Consider the following 24,110-nt stretch of genomic DNA (forward strand, 5'->3'; position numbering starts at 1 on the left):
TTTTTTTTCTAATTTCATCCCATCATTCCTATTTATACCCCCGTGTACCAACCTAAATAACTCCTGCCACCATTCCTTTGTGTTTATACCCTTCAAATACTTGGTAGACTGTTATGGCCCTCCCCACCCTCTAGTCATGTACAAATTTAGCTCTTTTAAATCTCTTTCCCTGTAAGTCTAGCCTTCCAGCCCCCTCCCATTTCTGATTCTCTTCTCTCTCTTCCCTCCAATTAATAGTTGTCTGGTCCTGAAGGGTTAAGAACTGAATGATCTCAGGGAGAATAACTGGATATTTAGAATTTGCAGGAAATTCTTTACACATCACTAATGAGGCCAAAGCTTTCATCGGCTAGTGTCCCACACTCTTTCAAATGCACTGTGTTTAATGGTCTGTTAATAAATACGACTGTCCTTCTTTCCTGAGTTCTGCTGATTGTATAGTAGAAGGAAATGCCAGCCCCCATGATGAATTTGACAGACTCACCCACTACCCTGGAATTGTAGTAATCTGGCAGCATCCGCTCACACAAGGCCACTAGGAGCCAGAAAGCCTCTTCCTCATTGCAGTACAGCAACAGTACTGATGTCACAATGTTCATGGCCTGGGAGCAGGTAGAGCGACACAAACATGCATGGAGAAGAAAATACCACATTAGCTGAGGATGTTCAGGAAGGTAATGGGACACTATAAATGTGAGATAAATGTGGTTAAAATACTATGCTCCTATGGATAAGGTAGGGGACTGGGAGTCAGAAGATCTATGTTCTGTTTCCAGCTAACCACTCTAGGCCTCAGGTCCTGCAGCTGTGAAATGGGGATAACTCCACGCATCCTTGTAAAGCACTTTGATCCATGGAGCAAAGTATTAGTATTATTTAACCAGGTTACTAAAACCTTGAAAATGGTATTTATACGGAAAATGCTGAGACAGTTTTTAATAGAGCAGTGTGAAGGGGGCTGTAAATATCCAAAGGATACCCAAAACTATTCAGTTTCTACATACTCTGGATATCCTATATCAGTTTACAAATTAATGAGTTTGATGCAGGCTGTGCACGGTCAATACAGCTGTCTTCATAATCTCAGCCAGTTCTCATGCACTACTTAGGAAACTAGAAGGTGCTTTTACTAAGCAAGGGAAAGTTAGCCAGGACACTGGGGCTCTCCCCAATCTAATAAAATATTCTGTGGCTCACAGTCACTAGAGATAGGCAGAACAAACTGATTTAACATCACATCCAAAGGACAGTTACAGTTTTACAACACAGCAGCCCCTGCCTTATTGCTAGAGTACAAGGGCATCATCAAGGAGGATCCCAAATTCAAGTATGAAACTTCTTTAAAATGGGGGTTTGGCTTTCAGTAATGTCCAAAGCGTGAGGTGGCTAATTTATACTCCCCTCTTACCTGACAGTACCCGATTGTGGGGTTTCGGAATGCGTAAGCTGTCAGGACCCTCCGAAGGGCAGCGATCCCCAAGTCATTCTGAAAGGCAGGGTGCTCTGGCATGGAACGGTGCAGGTCTCGCTCAATTTCCTCTGTGGCAAGGCTGTATTTCCCCATTGACTTTTCCACCAGCTCTGCATAGTACCCAGGAAGCATCACCATCTCATTCCAGGCCCCTACAATGACAAAGGCACTGCTTCATTCCCTTGTTCCCAAAGTTTCAGTGAAGGGGCAGATAGGGGACGGTATACAGACTCAAATGAATACAAGCAGATCTCAAGGTTCAGAAACAAATCTGCAGTTAGATCAGATAATTCCCCAGCTTCTGAATGTCACAATCCTGACGAAGAAGACTATGTAGCACCTGGGAGAAGAGGGAATTTAGAATAACCTGTCACTGTACTGTCATGCAGCCCAAGCAGGCAACAGATCATAATCTCTTCAGAAAGCACCTGCTGGCATATTGCATACAGATTGAGAGAGAAATTGGGTCTCTTTAAAGCTTCATGCAGATGGAGTACACCTGGGAGTAAATGATTAATTTAGAAATAAATGTGATCCATTTAGATATGAACATTTAACTCTCCCAATCTCGGAAATTTGCAGAAGGCCTGATATTTGTTAACTGCAGAAGGGCTACCCGTTACCTGGGAACTGTCTTGAGTGTACAGTAGAGCCTTTTACCTGAGAACAAGAGCCACATCTCTCCACGAAGATTCTCTGGGATCCCTTTTAGTACCAGTTCGCGGGTCTTGGCTGTGCGATACATACACATTCCTCGCCCATACTCAAAGAAATGAATATTCCACGACTCTTCCTTCATCTTCTCCTTTGCCTAAGAGGGAAAAACAAACAGTGCCATTTGGATGGACTAAAGCATTTCCATCAAGTTCACCTATAGAATGGGAGGTTTCTACTCAAGCCTGTACTTGACAAAGGAAATACAGTGCCACATTTAAACTGTTCCTTCTTTCTTATTCTATGATGTGCTACATTCACTATGTACATAATTTATGAACAATTGATCATCTGTATCAAGTTTCTAAGTATTCACTGCCAAAATGTGCAAGCAAGTAGGTTGAAACGTGACACTGACACAGCTTTTACTTGAATAAAAAGAGGCGCTAGTTGAGGATGTGATGGATGGCACTGCAGACATGACACATCACCCTTCATCTCAAAGATCTGATTTTAAATAGATCACAAGTGAAATGAGTTTGGTGGCCTCAATCAACATTTTTTGTCTCATCTACAACACAAATGTAACCAAGTCAGGACGTTCTCTTACTACATGGTTAAAATTACCACGTCCCCGTACCCAGGCTAAAGCTCTCGGAAATCTCAAGTGAGAGCGAAACTGACTCAATGGGTACTTGTCAATATCACAAAAGCACAAGAATTTAGCACAATTGGCAGTCTTCACTCAAGTAGCCCACGACTGGAAAAATCAAGATAGTGCTTGGGTTACAGATAAGATGCATTTCCAGAGCTGTATGGGAGCCTATCAATGGAACTGCAGCTGGTGACACAGGTCACTGGACAGATGCACTGATGGAGCTTTGGAGTATAGAATGAAGAACGACGAAGCTTTCACTGTGCCTGCCTGTTCTAGTCAGCACTTAACTTTAACAGCAAACTCACTGCAATAGTTGTTTTACATTATATGTAAGCGACTTGCATACCGCTTTGGGTCCTAAGAGCTCGTCGGAGTCTCTCCTGAAGAGTTTGAGAAGCCCCTGGGAGGCTGTTGGCACCTCCCCTGTACAGAAGCTGACCAACTGGTTGTTGAGAGTAGAGGTTGGGCTGACTGCAGGTGGACTAATGGAAGAGAGCTCTGGAAACTCCTGAAGAACAAAAATATATAATCTGAAAAAAAGCATAAGCAGCTTCTACTGTTTATTTTGCAAGCACATTTTGTGTGGTCAAATACTACACTGAAGACCTCTCTACAAAACACGCTGACTTCTCCCTGCTGCCCAACCAGTACACCTCAACCCTGCCCTTGCAGGACTGCTGCCTAGAGTAAAAGGGAGCTCAGGCTCCAAGCCCATTGTATATTTCCCCTTTCTACCCAGACTAACAAAGGTGCCAGCTGTGATGTGGAGACCTGCCAACAAAGATTAGATGGAGATGGCCAACAGGCTACCGAACAGTAGCAATGCCACTTCTGTCCACTAACCTAAAAGTGGAAACTTCTGTATCTCATTACCAGTCCCCAGAGCTATCCATTACTTAGCTTTAAGAACTATTCTAAGATCTTCACCCATAATCCATGAATGTATTAAGATTTATTGTCTCATGCATCCTTAGGAGACCTATTGGGCCACATCCTCTGCTGTAACAACGAGGAGTCCGGTGGCACCTTAAAGACTAACAGATCGGTTAGTCTTTAAGGTGCCACCGGACTCCTCGTTGTTTTTGTGGATACAGACTAACACGGCTACCCCTCTGATCCTCTGCTGTGTCCAGATCTCACTGACTGTAACAAGTAGGAGTCACTAGAGGCTGCTCCAAACTGTGCCAGCTGGGGATTACCAGAGCATATTGAGCTCTGGCCACTTCCCCTGCTCACCCTGACATGTCCCCCACACCAGGGGTTGTGGAAAGGGAAGCTTTACACTTCCTGGGGATTGTCCCATGCTGAGGGTATCCCCGGCACGGGATTTAGGAGGAGGTTTCTGCTCCCTTTACACTGATTGACTGTGCAGAAGGGCACAGCGGACCAGAGAATCTAGTCTAATATTTCAGCCTCTCTCTCTCTTCCCCTGCCTTTCAAAGCAATAGATGCTGCCTACTTCCTTTCCCCTTGCCAACAGCACTCCCCCAGCATAAACACCATTTTCTCTGTGATGCTCAGGCTCACAGGAACTAGCTTTCTTTATCTTGAGAAATTATAATTCAACTCTAACCAATGAAATGGGTAACTTCCCTAATCTGCAGAGAATGGTGACGCAAATGAGAAATTGATGTAAATAGGTCTTATTCCTAGTGTTCCTCATTATAAAGACCAAGAAATGTCTGAGCTTAGTCAGCCTCCAGCTTTCAGAGTAGGAGTCTGATAGGAAGATGCCATTTGCTGGAGTAGACAATGCAACAAACGTCTCTTTGGAAAGGTGGAAAGCCCCCTCCAGAACCGTGCCCTAGTACCTCACATCCAGTGTCACTGAAGCTCCCCTTCCACTTTCTGCCAGAGCCATCCGATTTCTTTGATGGTGTTCTCTGCAAGAAGTCAGAGATTCTCTGTACCAGGAAATCTCGGTCCTTCAGGTTGGCGAAGAGGAAGGTCATTTTACTTTTGGTGCTGATGGAGAGAGGGCGGGGCAAGACACTGGAGCTGTCTGCTTTCTCAACAACTGCCACCTGGAAAAGACAGTCACAGGCAATTTGGATATAGCAGGACTCCATCATTTCCATTTGATCATTAAAAGGGACTCCGAGATGCATGTCCAAATTTAACTTGCTATAAAACATTTATAACCTGGATTGTCCTCCAGGTATTAATTTTTGCCAACACATCAACTCCATCAGCAAGACATGTAACAAGACACATGCAAGCTGGTCTCAGCCAGCAGCCTCTGCTGTAGCTGATGTGGTTTTTACAGGAATGATAGTGATGGCTGATGTGGAAAGAAGGGGGAGAAAACTGATGGAGTACCCCCACAAAGGAGAGTTTACTTTGCTTTTTAAACACCTGCTTCCTCATGCCTGCCATGTGCTCTGGTTTATACAGAAAGATCGGAGGGCTTTCCTCAGTTTCCTCAGCTGAAGGACAGACTTTTCACTGCCCCCTATCAAGATGCTGAGTCCCCTTTTAAATTGAAAGAATAAAAACATACGCAGTGTGAATAAGATTTTGCCTTTTTTCCTATTTACAAAATGGAGTGTATAAACAAAGTAAGAAAATACAAGAGCTTGTTTAAAAAAATGCTACTTTTCTAGAATAGGAGAGAAAATGCCAAGACAGAAAAGTGTGCTCACCTGCACTGTGCACAAACAGCTGTGCCTGATTCCCTAACAGTAGCCCTATCTCCACTACTACAGAACAGAGCAAGACACCCTGAAAGCTTTTTTTTTTTAATAAGAGCTACACAAAAAATTGTGTTGTTGTTGTTGTTTCCCCTTCCTTCTGGTACAGGTAGTTAACAAGTGCTATTGAAGGAGCTGTGCGGATTTCATTAATGATGGCACACAAGCAAAATGCATTTCAGCTTAATTAAAAATAGAAGAAAAAATCTGTTTGCCAAAAGGGAACCGAGAAGGTAGCACAGGGGAAAATGCTACTTTCAAGCTGCTAAGAGGTCTTTCTATTACAAACAGGAGAGGAAAAACAAAATCTAAAATGTAAAAAAAAACAAAAAACAAAATCAAAGCACCAGAAAGCCAACAGTCACAGTGTCCTTTGAACAGACTTTGTTAAACACTGAAAGTTTGACTTGTCTCTGGATACTTCCAGAATTGGATAAGAAACAAACTTACTAGTCAGTAGTCTCATGGTTACTGAAGAAAACATTTGTCTGTGTTCTCTACCTTTGCTTCCTTCCCTGTTACTCGGGTTTTGGAGACAGATTTCTCTTTCAATAGGAACTGATCTCAGTCTTTTGCTAGAATCATTGCCCATTACAAAAGAATCCCCCAGTACCTAAATAAACTGTCATTTCTTGTGAAACCGTTTGGGAATCATTAGGTAAGGGATAGATAAGACAGAAAACATCATATTGCCTCTCTAAATCCATGGTATGCCCACATCTTGAATACTGTGTGCAGATCTGGTCACCCCATCTCAAAAAAGATATACTGGAATTGGAAAAGGTACAGAAAAGGGCAACAAAAATTATTAGGGTTATGGAACAGCTTCCATATGAGGAGATTAATAAGAATGGGACTTTTCAGCTTGGAAAAGAGACGACTAAGGTGGGGGGAGTATGATAGAGGTCTATAAAATCATGACTGGTATGGAGAAAGTAAATAAGGAAGTGTTATTTACTCCTCATAACACAAGAACCAGGGGTCACCAAATTAAATTTATAGGCAGCAGGTTTAAAACAAACAAAATGAAGTATTTCTTCACAAGTCTCTCGCAGTCGACCTGTGGAACTCTTTGCCAGAGGATGTTGTGAAGGCCAAGACTATAATAGGGTTCAAAAAAGAACTAGTTAAATTCATGGAGGATAGGTTCATCAATGGCTATGAGCCAAGATGAACAGGGATGCAAAACCATGCTCTGAAGTGTCCTTAGCCTCTGTTTGCCAGACGCTGGGAATGAGTGACAGAGGATGGATCACTTGATGATTACTTCTTCTGTTCATTCCTTCTGAAGCACCTGTCATTGGCCACTGTCGGAAGACAGGATACTGGGCTAGATGGACTATTGGTCTGACCCAGTATGGCTGTTCTTATGTTCTTAGCCTACGGATTAACCTACTGTGGTCAAGAGTCAGGATTCACAACCTGTAAGCACCAGAAACACCCAAAAGCTAAAGACCAAAAGCTTGTAGTCCTGATGCATAAGTGGCTTTTCATTCTAACAGGTTCCCACCTCCCTGAGTGGAATGATGAGGTGACAGGCCTCCTCTGCCTTGCTGGCAAAACAGATATAATTGTTGGAAACAAACATCTGGCCAGGGATGTGCATCTTGTTAAATGGAGTCCACAAGGTGCAGTCTGTATGTCCATCCAGGCGTTCATCCTTGGGCAGCCGGAAGGTGGCACGGTACCAATCATTTTTGGCTCGAGCATCCAGATCTCTGGGGGAGGGGAAAAAAAAGAGAGAAGGGTAATCCCCACACTGGGAGGCATGAATGGCCTCACCCTCCATCCTCAAAATCCTAAGAAGGAAACACCACAACCAAAGGTTCATTCCAGTCACAGCGTGCAGGAGTGCCTCTTATCTTCTCACTGTTCACTTCTCAAACTGAGATATACCACAACACCCACACATTCTCTGGAGCACAAGTACTTAAAAGATAAAACAAGGTTTCTCTCAGGTGCATCTCATAAACATAAAATATACCTTACTCTCGTAGATAAATACTTTGAGGGAAATCATCACAAGGTTGAAACAGATGGATTTAAACGACTGTGCAACCTTCCATCCCAAAACAGTGGTACTATTAAAATTTGTACAATACTTTGAAGATGTAAAATGCTATAAGCGTACCATGATTTTTTAAAAGACCCTCACCTTTTAAAAAAAGGAGATCAAAGCAGAGGATTGGGGGGAAATATAGGGATCCTGAAAGCATGCTTCTAAATAGTTGCATTTGGGGAAGGCATGCATTACTGTACCAAAGCAGAAGGCATTGTAGATTAAGTCATCTCCAATAGAAGCAAATTCTGCTTACATGATTATTTTCAGATAGGGATCATTGAAAGTTCAGTCTATGCCTTCATGCACAGGGGGAAAACTGAACTTGTCTAAAAAATAGATGAATTGTACTCAGGACAAAAATGAGCATAGCTACAAGGGGGGAATGTCAGAGATTATGTAGCACCTAAAGTAATCAAGCCTTGATTCAGATTTGGGCCTCAGGTGCTAATCAATATCACCAAATAATGTACACCCATTCTTTGACTCTCCTGCTCCCACCTTCCCCGTCCCCATTTCCACTGCTGGAAGAGACACACACCTTTTGAGTGCAGAGATGTTCTTTAGAGGCTTGCTGGGCTTGGGAAGGGACTTGTCCTCCAGGAAGCCCTCGTTGTCCAATAGCTGTCGCATGGCGATATTAGCCAGCTGTTCCATCAGTTTGAAGGTCTCATTGATGTTGAGGAACATGGAGAAGTAAAGCTCGCTATCCCTGGTACTCACTTTAATGCACTCAGGGAACAGCAGTGTGGCGTTTTTTTCCAGCTGTGTCACGTCCACCCACTGGACTACCAGGGTCACTAAGGAAGCACCCAAAGTAAACCCACCAGTTACAACGTGATGCAAAACACACACAGCCAGTAGGAGAGAAGTCAAAGTAGCAAGCAAGACTTGCTATTTCTTTTCCCATTCTTGGGCAATTTTTTTTTTCTTCCTAAGTGCTTCACCATAAAGGAAGCACCGTCTGAGAATAACTGGCCTATGAAACAATACTGGATCCCACCTGAATGTTGCTGAATCAGCGCATACTCCTAATTATATCTTCTCAGGTTTTCATATCTCATCCATAGCAGATAACTACGGGCAACAGAGTAACTCCTGAGGCAAATGCCATCAGGATCTGAAAACTCCAATAAAGAACCCCAAACAGGACTACATTAATGAGAACTAGGAACCTTTTAGTTTTCGCTCGCAGTGTCCACATGGGGGAGTTACAGTGCAGCACTTGTATGTGCACTGTTCACACCCCCATATTCTGAACTGCAGGGCAATTCAGACATAGCCACAGGCTTCTAGATCACTTTAGGTGCTTTTGAGAATTCTACCCATAAAGTCATGAGAAAGCTAGATGACAAGTGTAAGTGGGACCTGAAGGCTGTGTGCTGGGGCTAAAAGAGGATTTCCATGGGGAAAAAAAAAATTAAAACAGCCAAAAAAGCCCACACCAATGATCAACTATATCAAGGGGGAAGTGGCAGACAAGAGCACACAGCAAGCTGATAACTTACCTTCTTTGCCCAGCAGGAAGGAGTAGAAACAGAGGTGATTGACAGTCAGATACAGCCAGCCCTGCCTTGGAACACGCCCTTTCCAATAGCTGCAAGAATAGTAATTGACTAGCTTCTCCACCTCAGGCATTCCAAACTGTTTCCGCATCTTGAGTTCAGCCTCCTTAAATTTACCTGGATCCTCTTCACCCTGGGGCTGCTGATTCTTGTTCTCTTCAGCAATAATGCCCTGAAGGGAGAGGAGAGGATGATGGAAAGTGGAAAAATCAATGCTGCCTTCACTTACAGTGTTAAAGTAGCACAATCTCAGAGATAGAGAGGAAGAACATGGCAAGGGAATCCACACCAGATCCAGGCTAAAGGCAAAACAGAGACGGTTAATAAGAACAACAAACCAGACAGCTTGGAATCCTGTTAAAGGTGAACCTATGCCTGAACACACACTTAAAGCTAGTGTCCATAAATAACATTTCAGTGTCCTTCTCCTGACTGGCCTGGTAACTCAGAGTTAGCACTCTATACTGCCATGCAGGAGACCTGAGGTCAATTCCTGGTACTGCTGAAGAGTGAGCATGCTCCCCAGAGGGCTTGGAGTTCCGCAGACAGCACCAATGGGCACTAAAGACAGCTCTGTCCTAATGTGTTTAACCAGAAGGAAAGGACTGACAGTAACCCAAGAGTTGTGGGAAACAGGCAAGGAACCTGACAGAGATACAAAGGAGTCTCAAGAAAAACAATTTTTCACAGTCACAACTAACAATGATGTCTTACTGTTTTGTTTTCTAGATTACAGTAACAAGTCACTCCTACTTTATGGAGATTTTTATCTCCCCTTTCAATACCATCTAAAAAAAACCTACCATTGACTTACAGTGACACTGTGGGTCTGATTTTCAGAGACAACAAGCAACTACAACTTACATAACTTCAATGGGAATTGCATGTCCTAAGGACCTCAGAAAAATAGACCCTATCAGCCTTGATAGGTTAAAATAGAAAGAGTTCTCCTTGACAATGGTCCACAACTTGCACTTCCTACCCTGAAAATAAAGTATTTCCCCCCCTTTAAAAAATTCAAATTCAACAGCTAAGATGCTGAAAAAGAAGCTGCCTCTGTGTTACCAATATCCAGGAACATACACCAATTTGTGACTCAAAAATGTGTGCTATTATCATATTTCTATTAGAAGGATTTTTTGGGAACATTCACAGATCTATTTTAAGGATAGGATGACTTTAAAAATAGATCAGTTTCTTAGCTTATCAGTGCGTACAGTATCCTTTTCAGCAAGCACAGATGCCCTTCTCTGTTAGAGTCAGCAGCCTTGATGGCAGAGCCACTGCCTGGGTAGTGCTACTGTTTCCAAGTTGCCCACTTTAGTTATTTCTTGCTCTTATCACCTCCATCTCTCTAGAGGATGGATCATCACATTAGCTCCTAGCATCATTCTCAAATCTACAGTCTAGTTTATAAACAGCTTGATTTTCAATTTTTAGAAATATGGACACAATTGTATCTATGGCTGCACTATGCCTCCATCTACCGAACCAAAGTATGGATAACATATTCCACCCTAGACTTCAGGCAAAGGCCAAAATAAGTCAGGGGAGCTTTGCACTGCTTCCAAAGCTTAACTTTGGGCACTACCAAGACAGCAAAATCCAGAGTTAAAGGCCCTTCACCAAAAATGCCAGCAACCCATTTGGATCTAGGGACTGACAGTGAAGGTACATCAGCCAAGTTCAACTGTTGCTATAAAACACAAGAGAAGAGGAAGTCTCAGAAGATGAGGACCCAGATCATCTAGGGAATTAATAATCTATATCAACATGCTGAGACAAAAGCACTGTTTCTGACATTCTCAGGCTGTCTTTACTACTATAATATTCCTAGTGAGAAACTGTCAAGCATTCAGAGACCTGATCCATCCACCTCCTTCACGGTCTCTATTAATTGGGCAACAGCTGACTCTACCCTCATCACACCAGGGGGGCAAGATTACTTACTCAGTGTCCCCCCCAAAAAATCAAAGGCCCCACCCACTTACAGTTCAGACTGATTCTTTCTTAGTTAACCCCTCAACCAGCAGAGATGCTAGTGTTTGTTTGAAACAGAGCACCGTGGGAATTAGGATACAGTCACCTTACACCAGAGACAGATTCTGGATAGTCCTAGCAGGGGAAAGTGCATTGTTTACAGGCTAGAATTATCTGGTGACAAACATGGGGGAGGCCAGACAGTGAAATGTGGTCCTCTTGCAATGTGCCAAAGATACAGCTCATTGGGATATTGTCAGACGGGCAGCAGGTTTTAGTGAGTTACTGCACCAGAAGAATTCTCAAAGGCAGGTTGCTCCTTGAGATCTGCTCTTGTCACATGATTTCTACTGCAGTATGTATTAATCCTGAGCTATTGCAGCAATAACATAGCACTGATAAAATAGTATAAGTTATATGAAGATCTGAAGCATACCTATGTCCAGAGAAGGGTGAAGATGGAAATATCTATAGGGAATTTTTTTTCCCCTCCAAAAGGTAAAAAAATCTCACCACCACCTCCCCATGACCTGCAGGGAAATACGTGCCCCTTACATGTATCTTGCCCTTGACAAAAGTGGTGATGTCGTCCTCATTATCAAAGATGGAGAGAGTCTGCAGCAAGTTATTCTCTAGCCATTCCCAATGCTTTGTGATCTCCTTACGAGAAGAGCCTAACAGGGGGACAAACAGGAAATAGTCAGAACACCATTCTTCTTGCAAGTTCACAGTAGAAAATCAATAAAAGCATCACCGCAGATAACAGTGGGCAGGGCACCTGTAACCAGGCAACTACACCCATGCTATGGAGTCATTTAAAAAAAAAAATATATTGAAAGTCAAACTGTTGTTGCCACTGCCAGGTCCTCCTAGTGGCGACAAGCAGCACTTTCTATTGACAGCCACACACACTATAGGTCAGCCTGCCTGCAAGTGTACAACAAGTCCTATTTTCCCCCAAATCACACAGCTTGGAAAGGTTTTCTTAATTCTTAATTAGTATTTTACACCCTACAGAATATTAGGAAAACTTTATACAAACTAATTTCAGAAAAATAGGACTTGCTGGATCCCTGCAGTTTGACGCTATTCTCCAATGCTGTGCATGACTGCCAGGAGAGAGCAGATGGACCTGAAATAAGCAAACAAGGCAAACGTGAAACATTCACATTTGCAATGCTGCTGTGCTGTTTATTTGGGATGTTTGGCACAATTTATTTCTTTCAAAAGAAGCTTGTTTGTCAATCACTTTAATGCTACATCAGCAAGTTTCAAGTTTTAAAATCCTCTTTCATGCTGGAGCAAATTAGGAGGAGGGGACATTTCTATAGAAAGGGTAGCTGGCCTGTGGTTTTGTTCCTTTAGCTATTTATTTCAGAAATTTACATTTTAGTAAGAGATTTCTTCCTTTCCACCCAGGCTCAACTTTGCATTCAAGTCAGAACCATGGAGTAATGGAAATGGTTATATCAGGTATTCATTGTTATAACTTCAGAGCAGTATGAAAGCACAGAAGATAGACGGAAGCCTTCACAGAAAAACTAAGAACTTTGGTAGTTAGCAGATAAAGTAAGAAATATAATGAAATGCAAGTGAAAGATGAATCCATTTATGTTTAAGTCTAAAATGTTTGTAAACTTCCTCCTCAATTAAATTCCAGTAAGTTCTAAAATCCTACTTCAACTATGCACAGGACTCACTCCAAATTGAAAACAGTATAGAAATGGGATTCCTAAAAATGTGTAGGTGAACATTTCAATTGCTTTAATGACACAGCATCCATCCTACCAAGCAATTTCTATGCAGGCATAGAAGCCCCTGCACCAGGGCTGATGAAAGAAAGGAGGAGAAGGGGCGACAAGGGAAGATACAAAGCTCCCTGAAGCTCTTACTCTACACAAGGTTTATTTCTTACCTTGTTAAGAGGCAACCTCGGCAACAAATGAGTCACAGCTGAAAGGTCTATAGTTGGACACCTAACAATGAAACTACCCCATCTTGTCTGTGGTTACACAAACCAAAATAACCCCAAGATCTGAAACCAGAAACTAGAATCAGCAATAAATATTTCTCCCTCAGGGGACCATGAATTGTGTCTTCACTAGGTCAATGGAGTACAGACAAATATACACAAAGTCAGGAGGAAAGAAGAAGTTTACCTGTAGCCTAACTTTAGTCATTGATACATGTTTTCAAACTAAAAGGATCACACAATCTTAAAGGACTTATTCTAAAGGCACCTAAGTATCTGCTTGGTGCTTTGGACTTGGAGGAAGCATAGTGTTTATAGCATGGGAATGAATCTGGAATTCTGTTTTTTTCCCTTAATTATTGTTTGAGATCTTTCTATGAAAGACACTAGAGTCATACAGAGTATTATTGTTCCATATGTACCACTATGTTACAAGAATGTTAGGACTTTACAGTTAATCACTCAATAGTCAAGGAGGACAAAAGCTGAGGTTGCATATACAACTATAACTCTATCCACTCATATTTATACAATATAACACAAGCTGTAAACGCACAATCACATGGTATTTCAATCTCAACTAGAGCACCTTATACATACTATTTTTACAACCTTAAATACACATATGTAATAACATTTTGTAATTTTGTTCATTCTTTTTTTCTTACATCAATATAAAAACCCAGTAAATAAAGATAAGTGTTCTCTCTAAAGTATATATTTTAATAATTTTATAAGCAACCAAATACTTGCTATATATTTCCTTTTAGCACACAAAACTGCATTCCTTAGAGGTACACCTCTACCTCGATATAACACTGTCCTCGGGAGCCAAAAAATCTTACCGCGTTATAGGTGAAACCACGTTATATCAAACTTGCTTTGATCCGCTGGAGTGCGAAGCGCAGCCCCGCCCCTCCGGAGCGCTGCTTTACCGCGTTATATCAGAATTTGTGTTATATCGGGTAGCGTTATATTGGGGTAGAGGTGTAATTCAAGGATTAAAGTAGTTAACTAAAAAGCTAATTGTGACCCTGACAGACCAGCTCAGGCCAGAGCCATAGGCCAATTCACTTGTGCATGAATATCAAAGGAGTTAAATGGATTAGTATATATTTAGGCAGAACAGGACAGAATAACTGAACGAGAAAACTGAGATCCCCAGAATTATTCTGGGTAGCCCTGGAAAAGACTTTTGGGAAACTGGCAGTCTATTACATCACTGCCACCATTTGGAGTTACAAACTATGGTTTACCTGCTTTAAGCTCTCAATAACTCTAATTCCTTTTCTTAGCCAATAAACCTTTAGTTAGTTTACTAAAGAATTGGCTGCCAGTGTTGTCTCTGGTGTAAGATCCAGACTACCAATTGATCTGGGGGTAAGTGACTTTGGGACTAGGAGAAACCTGATGTGGTCTGATTTTTGGTTTTAATAACCTTTTATCACAAAGTTCAGTTTGTCTGCATGGCAAGATAGGCTGGAGAGGCTAAGGGAACTGACTGTGACTCCATGGTAAGACTGCTACAATGATCCAGGTGTTCACATTCTTTACGAGCCTGGTGAAATCTAATTCTAGAACATACCACCAGGGTTGGGGTGTCTGCCCTTGTTTTCTGACAGTCTGCCCTGAGATAGTCACTCACAGTGGTTAGGCACTCCAGACAGCGTGATACTAATGTTGATGCCCATGCACTTTACATTCTTCTTTAGGAGCAGGGCTCCATGTATAATGAGATTCTGAGGCTAGTTGCACCATTTACTGTTGTCACATTGCTATATAAATCCCAATTTGCATCATGTACATCCATAAAAATGCTGCTTCCTTCTGCTCTGAGTTTCTCACCCACCATTCTGCTTTCCTGCTTTCTTCCTGTGTCTTCTTCCCCACAAATGGGAGTTGATGGGTTTCTGTGGAGGAACGCAGCAGTTCTAAGCTTCTCCTCTCCTGTAGGCTTTAAGCAGCTCTACAGGAGAGACTGCGTGGCCATCTGGAGGAAGGAGGGGAACAGGGGCAGAAACTGATATTTGTGGGATCAGAGGGAGATTATTTTTAGGCTCACATTTTACTTCCCTTCAGCAAAGATTTCCCATCATACACTGGTCAATCTGACCCAAAAGGTTGAATTGAATACAATTTTCTCCTCATCAGTGGGTAGGACCGAAATCCTCTCAATAACCAAACTTCTCTAACAGATATTAAAAGGGCACATTATCCAACTCATACCTGGCCTCGTGCAGTAAGGAATGCTAAGATTCCAGTACAGCAATGGTGCTTTACAAGTACAAGGGATGCACATGATATGTGGGGCTGGAGTTCTGATTACATTTTGTTAAAGGAAAAATCACGCACTAATTAGTCTGGAAAGGACTGAGCCATGACAATATAGCAAAGAGATAATCCTGGGTATTGATTAGCACCCTGAATAACCTTCATTTTCCCATTTTTATACATGTTCCCATGTTGTGCTTTGCTACCAATGAGTACATCAGAGCTCTGCCACAGGAGTCCTTAGTAAACCCAGTTAAATTCTCCAAATTATTGCTCCTGCATACATACACGCACACCTCAGAGGAGGGAGAATCCACACAACCCCTGAAGAAATTAAAGCTCTAGCTGAGAGTTCACTGGACCTCAGATTTTGGAGCTCAGCCAGTTTTAGCAACCCATATTGCTTGGAAGTTTGATTTAAGAGCTGTCAAGGTTCTTAATGAAATTGGTTCACCTATTATCATCACAAAAAAGTTGTGGACACATTAAAAATCCACAACTCCTGTGAGAGTTGTAACATTCAGTCTTAGTATAACTGACCGTTTGAATGGTGCAATGATATGTATGTAGCCACTTGCCATTAATCACAGTAGTACCTACCACACGCCACTGCCCAATAGATTTGCGAGTCCTGAGTCTGGTGCAGGATCCGGTAAGGGGCGACTCTAGCACTGGAATCCAAAACCACATCAAGGGTTCCCACAAGCAGACCTAGGAAACAAAAGATTTGAAGATAAACAAAGTGAGCCATTGATAAGAGAGTTGGGATAAGGAGAAATGTAGCCTCAAATGGATGGTGGAAGCAATATGCATGACCCCTTGGCATTCCTAGGGGACAGGTGAGCAATGGTGTCTCAGTCTTGGAAGAGGGTGTGGTAAACATCCAGTCATAGGAGCAAACAAACTATCTGTACTGAATAGCTACAGCTCACTGTTAATAACTTCATAGTTAAGGCTGCAACCAGATGTCCATTATAAGCCACAAGGTGACACTCTCCCTTTAAACTGTCTTTGGAAGGAGATGTTCCTATGAAAGTGTTTGTAATTAACACACAGGAAAGAACTTTTCTGGAGATATTCAAGTCTAAGATAAATACTTTTCAAATGGCAAGCACTCAAACCATAAGCCCTCTTTGAAAAATATAAATAAAGATTTTAGGGATAGAGACCAGTTCCCAACACAGAGAATGCTTTTGGGTAGTTCCGGAGAGTTTTCATTGATGTACCTAAAACATTATTAAAAGAACCAAAAGTTATAGACTCTACAGATTTCATATTCTTATAAAATGAGGAGAGATTTTAAGGATGACAAAATCCAAAAATAATACAGCAGAGGATTTTTGTAGGCCACAGCTTTCAGTGCCACCTTTGCAAACAGCAGGTAAGATGATACATTCAACCAAAGTAGAACCAAATAGAGAGAAATATCTGAGCAAATACTAGCAAAAGCTGATGCTCGCAGGTCTCAGTGACATTTCTAGAAGGCAAATTTGATTTAATCATTTCTTAAATTATCAATTTAGATGGAAGTGGGGTCAGATCGCACAAGCAGAGAAGTCTTTGGTATGAACAGTATGAAACTGTACTAAAATAAGGAAAGTACTTTTGGAACTAAATATTGATAATACTAGGCATAGCAGCCAGAAAGGGGGGCGGGGGGAATGAAACCCATTTGGTTGTTTGTTAAACTGATGCTAAATCTAAATGTTAAAGGTGATCCTCTTTCTATCAGAAGATGTTACAGAATTCCCTTGCAGGTTACAGCGGGATCAGGAGCCTAACAACTTCCCTCTCTCCTATCACAAAGAAAGAATGAATCCTCAGGCTGCAAGGCAAAAGAAAACTTCCTTTTCTTGACTTAGACTCCCACCCAAAGGATGTGGAAGGACTTTGCCACAATTCAAAAAAGCTCATAAGCACATGCTTAGTTCCATCCCTATTTAGAACACTTAAGCACATGTTTAAAGTTAAGTTCTTGCTTCTGTGTTGTCCTGAATACGGATGCTTTCCTGAATTGGTGACTTTATGCTGATCAAAAGACATTTTATGGAGTTTTCACTTCCTCCTAACTTCAGAGTGAAATTTCAAGCCAAAACATTTATCTTCTGGGATATAAAAATCAGCAAATCATTTTTTAAAAAATGATTGAAGAGGATAAAGTGAAACTCTCCGAGAACTTTGATACTGATTCAAAAGATTGGATAATGGTTAAATTTTATCTCCCACAATGCTACTAAATATCACTAAACTGGTTTATCACTTATTCTATTACATATAACCAGTACAAGAGGCTTCAGTGTTTATATTTTTATACTATTCATTTTTGATAGCTGTCAGTCTCCCAAGCAGTATATACTACAAGAGTACTGAAAGAAATGTTAAAAAGAAACCCCAAAACTAGAGACAAGGATCATTTAAACACAAATTCTAAATTAGCACCTGCAAGCTCTATATTTGGAAACACAGTTAATGGAAATTGTTTTGGGCAATTTTTTAATCTGCTGATCACTAGATACAAATTTGTAGCGCTAACGAGGCCAATGCAATCAAGGTGGACATCACCCATTTCCAACAGTTGACAAGAAGGTGTGAATATCAGAGGAAAAATTACTTTTTGTAGTGACCCATCTACTCACAGTCTTTATTCAGGCCTAATTTGATGGTGTCCAGTTTGCAAATTAATTCCAGTTCTGCAGTTTCTCATTGGAGTCTGTTTTTGAAGTATTTTTGTTGAAGAATTGCCACTTTTAAGTCTGTTACTGAGTGTCCAGGGAGACTGAAGTGCTCTCCTACTGGTTTTGGAATGTTACAATTCTTGATGTCTGATTTGTGTCCATTTATTCTTTTGCGTAGAGACTGTCCGGTTTGGCCAATGTACATGGCAGTGCATGTACTGGGAGTGGATGGATCACTACAAAAAGTAATTTTCCCTCTGCTGATACTCATACCTTCTTGTCAACTGTTGGAAATGGGCGATGTCCACCTTGATTGCATTGACCTCGTTAGCACTACAAAAGTAATCAACTGTTGAGAATAGGCCACTTCCACCTCAACTGAATTGACCTTGTTAGCACTGACCCCCCACTTGGTAAGGCAACTCCCATCTTTTCATATATATACTGCTTCCTGTATTTTTCACCCTGTGCATCTGTTGAAGTGGGTTTTAGGCCACGAAAGCTTATGCCCAAATAAATCTGTTAGTATCTAAGGTGCCACAAGGACTTCTCGTTGTTTAATCTCGTGTCTCAGTTCCCCATCTGTAAAATGTAGATAACAATACTTCCGTTCTCCTACCCTTTGTCTGTCTTGTCTACTGAGGCCCTGATCCTGCAAGTGACAGGAAAGAGTAGACCGTTAGGTTCACACATGCTATCAACTGCAAGATTAGAGCCTTATCCTATAAGCTTTTTGGGGCAAGGACAGTTTCTTACAGTGCATACATACAATACCTAGCACAATGGGTGCCTGATTTTGGTGTAGATGTTTTGCACACATTTGTACAAATTGGTTAACAGAATATTAGTTTTTAAAATAAAAACTACTTTCTCTAAATACTTGCCATGATTGAGTGCCAAGTGTGTATGATTTACACATGGCATATTGGACTGAAAACATTAAATGCTATTGTGCTCAAACTTTTAAGGGCACAAGTACTTAACTGACTCAGTCATAACCCTATGTTCTTCTACTCCCCCAAAACATTAAGACGCACTGAACAAGGACAGTGCCTATCTGTAGCTTCTAGAGGTCTAGGACTTCAAAGACAGCCACTATCCTTTTTAGATGTTAAAAAAAAGTTTGCACTGGAACCAAATTGGCTTGTAGGTTCAGTCACTTAATTGCTCTAGTTTAAATGTTAAAATTTTCAGGAGATCCACAGCACCAGAGAATCATCTCTTCTTATAGCTTCTTTTTGAAAACAGGAAATTCCAGCATGAAAAAAATTATAATTAAGATTATTCAAATAACTGATATACACTACATGAACAGAATAAAAAACCCTTGCCTTTAAAAATTGTGGAAAAATGCACAACTACAGCAATTTATGTAAATATTACATCATCTTATATTGAGTACATTTGATTAACAAGTGTTGACATGTGAAAACTGACTATACATTTCACAAACTAGCTTAAATGTGACCTATACATTTTGCAATATTTACATAACTAATTATGCATTTCCCATAATGAAAGTTGTATGTATTCTATTAAGAGATGTTTTGAAAGTGTTTGCAAACATTGGTTTTTGATCACAGTTAAACCCTTTATGATCACTTCCCTCACTACACTTTATACCCAAATCTGGCACACAAATAAAATGAATAATTCTCACTGACCAGCAAACAACTTCAATTTTGCCACTGTAAGAAAATATTCATAACTATAAAGTCTAAACCAACTGCATCCATCACAAAACACTCTCTCATACGTGCACATTAAAACTATAATACCTTTCTCATACTCATATAAAGGTTGCCAATCATACAAATCCACAAAAAGGAAGATACACCTCTACCCCGATATAAAGCTGTCCTCGGGAGCCAAAAAATCTTATAGTTGAAACCGCGTTATATCTAACTTGCTTTGATCCGCCGGAGTGCGCAGCCCCGCCCCCCGGAGCGCTGCTTTACTGCGTTATATCCGAATCCGTGTTATATAGGGGTAGAGGTGTACTTTAGCAAGTCAAGACTATATGAATATCATACAAACAACTATCTTTTCCCATGCAGAAAAAAATAATTCCATCTACTTCTATTATTGTTATTTATATTGTGGTAGCTTCTAGAAGCCCCAGTCATGACCCCATTGCAGTAAGGCCATGTACAAACAGAACAAAAGGATGGTCCCTGCCCCAGAAAGCTTCTAATCTAAGTATAAGAGACAATGCACGGATACAGACAGAGCAGCACAAGGAAACAATGAGACAATATTGGTCAGCATGGCTGGCAGTGGTCACAGCAAACCAGTGGCCTAACCTTTATCATGATTTTTGTAGGTGTTACTGCAAAGGAGAGTTTTAAGGAGGAAGGAGGGCAATAAAATGGCTTTGAAGATCTTTACAGGGATCTTCTCCCAAGCGTTATCGCCATCACAACATATAGCAGTGACACATGGCAACTTATCAAAAAGATATGCAAAAGTTGGATGCATTTAATCACAAATGTCTTAGAAGGATATTGGGAATAACATATAGAGATAGGAAGACGAATGAAGAAGTCAGAAAAATTACTGGACAAGGTACCCTCTCTCATAAATAATCTACAAAAGAAGACATCAGTGGCTGGGACATGTGCTGAGAATGGAAAAAGAACCCTTACCAAATGGAATGGAAGCCAGAAAACGCAAGAAGAAAGAGAGGAAGATGGCGAATAACATGGAAACGAACAGTTCTGAACGACATCAAGCACCTGAACATGAAATGGGAAAATGTAGAGAGAAGGGCAGTTGACAGGCCAGGATGGCAAATGTGGGTAGCCCAATGTGCAGCAAAGCAGGGGCTGGACTAAGGTCAGGTCTCCCAAGCCTGAGGCAGGGCAGCAAAAGAGAACGCAGAAAGGTGCCTGTTTAGAAATGTAACAAGCCTACGATCCATGCACCTTGGCCTACCTGCCCTACCTAACTGGGGATGGGGAACAGCCCCTACCTGCACACTGGGGATCACTGCTGAGCGCAGGTCATGTCACTATTTGCACGTCAGCCTTGAAGCGCACCAAACACACGCACCTTGCACGCGAGTAGGGTGACCAGACAGCAAGTGTGAAAAATCGGGACAGGGGGTGGGGGGTAATAGGAGCCTATATAAGAAAAAGACCCAAAGATCTGGACTGTCCCTATAAAATCGAGACATCTGGTCACCCTACACGCGAGGGGAGCCAGACCTGGGATCTCTCCCCATGGGGACCCTGCAGGGCGGCCCCGATAACCCTCGCCCTGCCTAGGATCCTTATGGGCAGGAAAGGGGCGGAGACGGGATCCCTGCCCCAGGCCTGGCGCCCCTCACCCCGTCTGGGGGCGCCCTGGGTTCCCCTCGCCTGTCAGGCCAGCCGCAGGCCCGGCTCCCGCCCCACCCCCTCAGCTGCAAGCAACCGTAGGAGCACCCCGGCCCCGGGTCCCGCCCGGCCCCTCACCCGTCAGGCCGCCGCCCTTGCCGTGGCCCCGCCGCCGCTGCAGCAGGAAGAAGGGGTTGGCCCGCTCGGTGACCCAGAGCGCGTTGGCCAGCAGCACCTCCTCGGGGCCCAGCCACATGGTGCCGGCTCCGCTCCGCGCTGGGCCAGGCCGCCGGCTTCGGGCAGGGGGAGCGGGCTGGGCCGGGCCGCGCACTGGCGAGTCACGGGGGCCGCGCGCGGGGCCCGAGCTGAGGAGACGGCCCGAGCCGACTCAGCTCAGCCCGGGTAACCGAGGGGGCGGCGCCCTCTGGCGGCCCGGCCGGCTCACGGCAGCGGCCGCCACCACGTCTCCGCCGGGGGCGGGAAGGGAGTTACCCCCCTCAGAGCCGCCTCCATCCCCGAGCCCTGGGGAACAGCTCCTCTGCCCCGTGCCGCAGAGACCCCCCCTCCCCCCCGGGGACCGGACCCCCCCCGTGCCGCAGAAACCCCCCACCCCATTGCCACAGAGACCCTCCTGCGGGGAACAGCCCTTCTGCCCTGTGACACAGACACCATCCTCCCACCCCTTGAGGGGGAATGGCCCCTGTCCCTAATGCCAAGACAGAGATCACCCCCAAGGGAATAGCCCCCAAAGTGCCACACAGAGATTATCCCCTCCTGCCTCCATCCCCTTATAGGGGAATAGCCCTTCCCCCAGTGCCACAACAGAGGTCACCTATGGTTGTGTCAGCTCCACCGCACCCCAGAGAATAGGGAGTCCCCCCCCAGCCTCCAGCTCCTAAGCCCCCTCCTTCCTCCCCTGCTTAATGTTGTCTAAGCACTCAACTATTATGATTTAGCCTCCCCCCCGCCCCAAAAAAAAGAATCATGAAGGTTGTTCATAAAATAATCAGGGTCCTTTATACAGTCTTTGCATTCTGGTGCCTGAACCTGTAGGGTGCACTCAGGATATGTTTTCAGGCTTTTCTCCCTACCCATGAGAGTTAAAAACTTACTTTCTGTGAAACAAAAGCTGAGATTCCCATTGCAATCACAACTCCTGGAGCTGGGGCTTCAAGCAAAACACCAAATATTGTGACTCCTGACAACATCATGGGAGTTGGCACCACTGGAATAGGACATACCCTCCTTCCCAGTGCTCCCTCCACTCCCCCTGCCAGAGAGCAGGGAGAGCCTTTCCCTCCTCCTGGGGAAACGGGAGTATGCTCTGCACCAAATATAACCCTACTCCCAGGGAGTGACCCTCTGGGAATGGGGGTAATGCTCCCTACCACAGACAAGGAGCATCACTTTTGTGCCACCTGCAGCCTCTGGGCAACAAGAAGCAGCTCCTATGTCCCAGACCTCTTTAGTAAAGGAACCCCTGAGAACGTAGCTTGGAAGGGAACCCTCTGCATTCCACCTACCCCTACAAAGGGATTAGGGAGGGCTCCTCCTCATGCTGCCTTCACCCAGATGGGCCACAAAAAGTGTGCTTCCCCCCAAAACAAACAAGTGTCATCTTCCTGTGGGGACAGGTTGTGGTGTTCCTTCCAGCATTTGCCAGATGATGGGGAGTATGCATCTTCCCCCATATCATCCATGCCCAGGCCCTTAGGAACATGAAACAGTATTTGCCCAAACATCTCCTGTGCCCCTGAGGAAACAGGAAGCAGCTCTCCCCTGTCCCCCCTAGGGAGGTTGTGGAATCTCCATCATGGGAGATTTGTAAGAGCAGGTTAGACAAACACCTGTCAGGCATGGTCTAGATAATACTTAGTCCTGCCACAAGTGCACGGGACTGGACTAGATAACCTCTCAAGGTCCCTTCCAGTGCTATGATTCTATTTTGGACTTCTGTTCTCAGGCTAATGGCTCATGAGGGTAGTCTGAGGACCATGCATAGAGAGGCATCTTTGAGAGGCACAAAGATGGTGATAACTCCTTATGTGCGTTTGAAGGAAGGGGTCAAAGAGGAGATGGCCAAACAGGTTGTGTGGGATAGGAGGGAGCAGCCCAAAACTGGTTTGAGATGATTTAACTGAGTGCCTGGAAGGAGGCCCAGGATTGATAAAGCACAGTTACCATGGACTAGAGGGACAACTTGGTGGGGCAGTGTGGAGACCAAAAGGCTGACATCTTCTGCTGAGGGAGAGACAAGAGGGATGGAGACAAGGTTTTTCATCACTCAGTGTCCCTGGTTCCTGGCCTCCTTCCCCTCACATCTACCATCTAGAGCAAGGATTGTCTCCTATTATAGCTCCCTCATACAGTAGCTGGAAGAACAGGGATAGGACCAATAAGCCCTTCAGCCCAGAGGAACAGGAATCATTGCCCTAATTTTTCTCTCCAGTCATCATGTCTCCCCTGGAGGAACCAGGATCAGCCTCTTTGCTCTGCTGATCCCCAAAGCTATCAGCTACAGCCCTCAAGGAAGGAGCCAACAGCAGCTTCATAGCTAGAGTGAGGTTATTTTATATTCATATTTTGGCAAGTTAATTCTGAAAACATGGGTGCCCTTCCCCCCCTCAGTCTTGTTCCTTTCATTTATGGAGTCAGCCTACACAATGTGGTTGCAGCAAGTTACTTTACAAAAGGCATTTGCTGAGCTCGTGCCGATTTCCTCTTTTGAACTTGAATGTCCTTTCCAGCAGAACTATAATTTGCCAGAGTACTGCACTTCTATAGTAAAATTTCAGGCA

General features: G+C 43.3%; 1 protein-coding gene across 1 annotated transcript in view; it reads right to left on the reverse strand.

Annotated features, from left to right (window-relative positions):
• Positions 1-21,649, reverse strand: part of TBC1D9B (TBC1 domain family member 9B) — a 35,636-nt gene extending 13,987 nt beyond the window's left edge. The window contains exons 1-11 of the mRNA XM_026659329.1: positions 21,451-21,649; positions 15,921-16,031; positions 11,633-11,751; positions 9,041-9,269; positions 8,074-8,332; positions 6,984-7,191; positions 4,595-4,807; positions 3,130-3,291; positions 2,132-2,282; positions 1,409-1,623; positions 319-602 (exon numbers count right to left, since the gene is read on the reverse strand). Of these exons, the coding sequence (XP_026515114.1) occupies positions 319-602; positions 1,409-1,623; positions 2,132-2,282; positions 3,130-3,291; positions 4,595-4,807; positions 6,984-7,191; positions 8,074-8,332; positions 9,041-9,269; positions 11,633-11,751; positions 15,921-16,031; positions 21,451-21,568 (2,069 nt within the window). The 5' untranslated portion in view covers positions 21,569-21,649. The remainder of the gene's footprint in view (positions 1-318; positions 603-1,408; positions 1,624-2,131; positions 2,283-3,129; positions 3,292-4,594; positions 4,808-6,983; positions 7,192-8,073; positions 8,333-9,040; positions 9,270-11,632; positions 11,752-15,920; positions 16,032-21,450) is intronic.
• Positions 21,650-24,110: the final 2,461 nt, after the last annotated feature.

The sequence above is a fragment of the Terrapene carolina genome, unplaced genomic scaffold (assembly GCF_002925995.2).
Source record: "Terrapene carolina triunguis isolate 2854851 unplaced genomic scaffold, T_m_triunguis-2.0 Scaffold629, whole genome shotgun sequence".
NCBI lineage: Eukaryota > Metazoa > Chordata > Testudines > Emydidae > Terrapene > Terrapene triunguis.